This window comes from Perissodus microlepis, chromosome 3 (genome assembly GCF_051167445.1).
Source record: "Perissodus microlepis isolate ML-2025 ecotype Zambia chromosome 3, ASM5116744v1, whole genome shotgun sequence".
NCBI lineage: Eukaryota > Metazoa > Chordata > Actinopteri > Cichliformes > Cichlidae > Perissodus > Perissodus microlepis.
The window spans coordinates 19,471,762-19,477,761 of record NC_140463.1 but is presented as its reverse complement, the minus strand read 5'-3'; the positions used below and the strand labels follow the sequence as shown (position 1 = coordinate 19,477,761).

Genomic DNA, 6,000 nt, shown 5'->3' with positions numbered 1-6,000 from the left:
TGTGTGTGTGTGTGCAGCAGACAGTGAGCAAGAAGACGATGAAGAGAATGATGAAGGTAAAGAGAGCAAAGAAAATGAAGGTCACCCTGAGGGTGGTGGGAAGGATGAGGAGAGGACAGATTTCTTACATTTCAATTCTTTACATTTTTTGTCCTTCGTGCTTTTGAACCATCAAACTGTAGGTCAGGAAAGCTGATTCTTTTTGTCTGTTTCTGATAATAAAACATGTTTCTGGGGACGTCGTGTTCAGCTGTCTTTATCATGCAGTATAGTAAACATGTTTCAGTGTGAATGTTACAAAGATGAGATTTTACTGTGAAGCTTTTTTATACCAGGGGAATCATAAATACTTCAGTGATGTAAATAATGCTCTCAGAAGCTGGAAACTCCAAGCAAAACTCACTGAACCATAAATAACTGTAGATTACAATATGATGAGAAATGAGGGCTGAAATGTGAGGAGGTTTCAGACGGTGCAGACTTATGGACGTGTCATAGATTTGTATTAAATGTGGTTTATGAAAAGTTCATTACTGCTTTGTAGATTTGCCCTCATTAACATACTGTCTGACCTGCTGACTTACACAGGTCAGCTTCACTGTTTGATTCTGACAGCTGAGCTGACACAGGCTCTGTGATCTGCTGTAGTTTGTTAGAAATACTTTGACTCACAGAAAAAGCTGCTCAGCTCTTGTTCTGGACACATTTGGTGGACACAACCACTGACTGACACCAGTCAGTGGTTGCTGGAGTACTTTTCTATGCTGTGGTGTGCTGGGGGAGCAGCACAGCAAAGAAGGACTCATCCAGGCTAGAGAAACTGATCAGGAAGGCTAGCTCTGTGGTCGGCATGAAGCTGGACACTCTGGTGACAGTGGCAGAGAAAAGGACACTAAAGAAACTGCTGGACATTACGGACAATGCTGGGCATCCTCTGCACACGGCCATAAACAACCAGAAGAGTCTGTTCAGTGACAGGTTACTTCTCCCAAAGACAAGAACCAACAGACTTAAAAACTCCTCCTCCTCCTCTGTGTGTAACAGCGCCCCCTGCTGCTCCTGATGATAAATGTGCAGATGCTGATTCTTGCAGTGACTGTTGATCCAACTGGAAGTTCTGTGGTTACAGGTCCAGCTTCCTCCTGTGAAACCTGTACTAGTGAGCTGCTGTTACAGACCACCAAGTTCTAATATCCAGTATCTCCAGGTCACATGTACAAAGCTGCAGTCAGTCACTGGAGACCTTAATATTGACTGGTTGTGTGGTTTCTTCCCATATTACTAACATGCCAATTTGTTTGTCGTTATTTGTTATCAGCCAGACCCATATTTGCTTTAAATGACAAATTTATTTAAGACGGAGTGATTTATGTAAGTCTGGGATGGTACGTGTTAACGGGCGCTCATAGATCCTACCTGCCGGATCTTCTTTTCATTGATATTGCTGTTATGACTGATGAAGCCGAGCTGGTGAGTTTCTGTGTTAACTAAGTAACATGTTAAAACTATAAATATGACTATTCCCAAAATGTACTGTCATTAATAGTGTTGCTTTGTTAATGTTGTATGGTTGTTTTATTTTGTGTCTTTCAGTTGATTACCTGGCTTCTGTAAAGGCACGGTTACTGTACTGGTGTTAGCTTATGCTTGTGCAATAAAGCTTATAAAAGGCAGCAATCAGATGTCCGAGCCTGAGTACGACACAGTTTCAACAGTTAAAACACACCCTTACATTGGGAGTTTACTAAATTAAAGGTAGTTAGCTTAGTAAAAACCATACACTGGTTCTCACATACCAGTATTTAGCCACGTCCCTGCTCAAGACGATTTCGTGTGACCAACTCGACCGTAAAATACTTTTAAAGAAGGATCAGAGTTTCTTTTTATTCCTGTCAAACATTTATCACATTTTTGTGGAGATGAATGTGTTTGAAAACTCTTTAATTTGTTTACTGCCTCATATACCAACTACTACACCTGCTGCACCCTCTCACCTCTCATGGTGTTTGAAGGAGAGAAACAATTGAAATGAACATAAACTTAAATGCAACATAAGCATCATGTCAGTGGCTGCCTTATCTGTATGTTTAGGATCATTTTCCTCCTGCATTGACTAAAACTGTTTGTTAACTTCAGTGAGAACTCTGACATTTCTAAACTGAAGTTTATTTATATAGAAGAAAGTGTTAACAAGCTTAAAAGTTGATGTGAGCAGTAAATAAAAGGGTTAAACACACAGTATCGCTCTCAAACTGCTCCTCTTCCTGGAGTGAAGCACAGCCTGATAACCCTCCCTCTTCTTCCTGCTCTTAAACACAGCACCTCCTCTCTGTCCACGTGTTTCCTCGTTCCCTCCCCTTCAGATCTGCACTTTGAAGATGGGTGTAACCAACATGTGGTGACGTGTAAGAGCTGACAGGCTCCATTCACTGCAGAAACATGTTGTTGAGATCAGAGCTCAGACTAGTTTCAGTTATAAGGAAGAGAAACTCACACAGTCACTGACACTGAGAGGAGAAATGGCACAGAAAGGAGTTCAGCTGGACCGAGAAACCTTCTCTTGTTCCATCTGTTTGGATCTACTGAAGGATCCGGTGACTACAACCTGTGGACACAGCTACTGCAGGAACTGTATTAAAAGTTTCTGGGATGAAGAGGACAGGAAGGGAATCCACAGCTGCCCTCAGTGCAGGAAGACTTTCACACCGAGGCCTGTCCTGGAGAAAAACACCATGTTAGCAGCTTTAGTGGAGCAGCTGAAGAAGACTGGACTCCAAGCTGCTCCAGCTGATCACTGCTATGCTGGACCTGAAGATGTGGCCTGTGATGTCTGCACTGGGAGGAAGCTGAAAGCCATCAAGTCCTGTTTAGTCTGTTTAATTTCTTACTGTGAGAAACACCTCCAACCTCACTATGATGTAGTTCAGTTTAAGAAACACAAGCTGGTGGCCCCCTCCAAGAAGCTCCAGGAGAACATCTGCTCTCGTCATGATGAGGTGATGAAGATTTTCTGTCGTACTGATCAGCAGAGTATCTGTTATCTCTGCACAATGGATGAACATAAAGGCCATGAAACAGTCCCAGCTGCAGCAGAAAGGACTGAGAAGCAGAAGGAGCTCGAGGTGAGACGACTAAACATCCAGCAGAGAATCCAGGAGCGAGAGAAAGATGTGAAGCTGCTTCAACAGGAGGTGGAGGCCATCAATGGCTCTGCTGATAAAGCAGTGGAGGACAGTGAGAAGATGTTCACTGAGCTGATCCGTCTCATGCAGAAAAGAAGCTCTGATGTGAAGCAGCAGGTCAGATCCCAGCAGGAAACTGAAGTGAGTCGAGTCAAAGAGCTTCAGGAGAAGCTGGAGCAGGAGCTCGTTGAGCTGAAGAGGAAAGACGGCGAGCTGGAGCAGCTCTCACACACAGAGGATCACAACCAGTTTCTACACAACTACCCCTCACTGTCAGCACTCAGTGAGTCTACACACTCATCCAGCATCAATATTCGTCCTCTGAGCTACTTTGAGGATGTGACAGCAGCTGTGTCAGAGACCAGAGATAAACTACAGGACATTCTGAGAGAGGAATGGACAAACATCTCACTGACAGTCACTGAAGAGGATGTTTTACTGTCACCAGCAGAGCCAAAGACCAGAGCTGAATTCTTAAAATATTCACATGAAATCACACTGGATCCAAACACAGCAAACACACATCTGTTATTATCTGAGGGGAACAGAAAAGTAACATTTATGAACCAACAACAGTCTTATTCTGATCATCCAGACAGATTCACTGTATGGTGTCAGGTCCTGAGTAGAGAGAGTCTGACTGGACGTTGTTACTGGGAGGTGGAGTGGAGAGGGGGAGTTCGTGTAGCAGTCGCATACAAGAATATCAGCAGAGCAGATGAATGTTTATTTGGAAACAATGACAGATCTTGGGCATTACGTTGTGACACAAACAGTTTTCAATTTTGGCACAACAAAGTCCAAACTGTCCTCTCAGGTCCTCGGTCCTCCAGAGTAGGAGTGTACCTGGATCACAGAGCAGGTATTCTGTCTTTCTACAGCGTCTCTGAAACCATGACTCTCCTCCACAGAGTCCAGACCACATTCACTCAGCCGCTCTATGCTGGACTTTTCCTTGGACTTGGAGCCACTGCAGAGTTGATTAAAGTCAAACAGAGAAGACAGGTTCATGTTGATCCCTGACCATTATATGTACTTGTGTAGTTTCTAAATGAGGCTTTACATTTTAGAAGCTGAGAAGTTCAGTGGTCCATTGATGTGTGAAAATAATATTGCACTGATTCAAACTGTACTTACATTTATATACCTTACATCAATATAAATCTGAATTTGTTCTTATGGCTGATAATCATGTGAGTTTAAATGATACTACTCTTCATATTCAGCATGTTTGAAATCTGTCATCAGTCTGGTTAGTGGTTTTATTCTGTAGTTGCTGTAGTGGGTTGTCAAATGCAACAATATATTGGAGCTGCAGTGATTCATCAGTTAGTCAATGATTAGAGAATTGATTGTTTTATCATTATTTTAGTCACATTTAAAGCTGGTTCCAGTTTCTGAAATGTGAAGATTGTTGATTTTCTTGATCATATATGACTGTAAACTTAATGTCTTTGAGGTTTGAACCTTTAAAATGTAACAAAAATTAAATACTTAATGTTTGACATTTAATATTATTTTTCATATGAAAAGTTTGATCACACTTGATCAGTTATACATTCAAATATAGACAATAAATGATACAGGCCTGTATATTGTGGACGATAGACATGTTTCTTTGCCCTGAGCTGTGTCTGGCAGGCAGAGCGTCTCCACAAATCTGAAGCTTCTGATTTGGAGAAAATGAGCTGAGGGAGACACCTGGTGGACAAACACAGACATGACAGGAAGAAAGACTAAAGTGCAGAGTGGAGACAAACAGCTGGAAATACTTGTTGGAAAGGATTGTCATGCTTCAGAAAAACACACAGCACACACTCTAACAGTCCTTTATTTGCACTGAAGGAGACACGAGAAGAAACCAAATCACACAATAATGAAGTGAACACATTTATAGTCAGTGTTCAAGATGATGGATAGAAATGAAAATCATGGAGCATTTATGCATTTTTACATCTGTGTCACAGAAACTGTTCAGCTATTCTCTGTTTATTAGTCTATTTATCAGGAACCTCTGTTGATTTTATATGTAAAGGATTTTTCTTCTGTCACTGAACCTTTTAAGGGTTTTCTCATAGTAGTTTTGGGGAGTTTTTAATTAGATTTACAGCTTCAGAATAACTTTGTGATGTCAGATTAGAAAGTCTGTGTCCAACCCTGGTGTTTGATCAGATGTTTGATCCCTGCAGGGTTGGATTTTTTTCTATGAATGATGAATTTGTTGTATTTGATTTGAGTTAGATTTTTACTGATGAATGATTCGTTGTAAAAAGTGGATCTACCAACAGTTTATTTCTTTGAACAAAGGTTCTTCTGCGAGAATGTGAGTGCCTGGGTGTGTGCGTACCTGTGTGTGTACGTGAGTACGTGTGTGTGTGTCGTAACAGTTAAAGCACTGGGTGTGTGTCTCTGTATATGTGACTTCCTGCCGGTCATGAAAGTCCATCTCCCCTCCAGACCATAATTAGACCATGTGACAGTTATGAGCTTTTATTACATTGAGGGACAACAAGGGTAACAGACTTCTCCTCTCTTTCCTATCTGTTCCATACAGTCCCAGCATCCCCCAACTGTAGCTTCCTGTCTCCTTTTATGACAGGCAGACCCCCAGTGTCAATAAATTCCTCTCCCTCTACACAATTACATACACACTCAGGCCTATAGCTAAACCAAACTAAAACACACACACATTCACAAATCCTTCCCTATTCCTCTGATCTACAGCTCGACCCTCTCATCTAAGCAAATTTAAGCTCATTATATTCTAATAATTGTTTTCTTGTACTCACAAATGGAGTTGAAGTTTGCTTGGGATCTG

The 6,000-nt window shown here is 41.6% G+C and overlaps 1 protein-coding gene across 1 annotated transcript; it reads left to right on the top strand.

Moving 5' to 3' along the window:
- The first annotated feature begins 2,227 nt into the window (after positions 1–2,227).
- LOC146390388 (tripartite motif-containing protein 16-like) lies at positions 2,228–5,958 on the top strand. The gene has a single exon (XM_084923450.1). It carries the CDS (start codon positions 2,520–2,522, stop codon positions 4,203–4,205), a length of 1,686 nt encoding a protein of 561 aa, XP_084779576.1. The 5' UTR covers positions 2,228–2,519; the 3' UTR covers positions 4,206–5,958.
- The last annotated feature ends 42 nt before the right edge of the window (positions 5,959–6,000 follow it).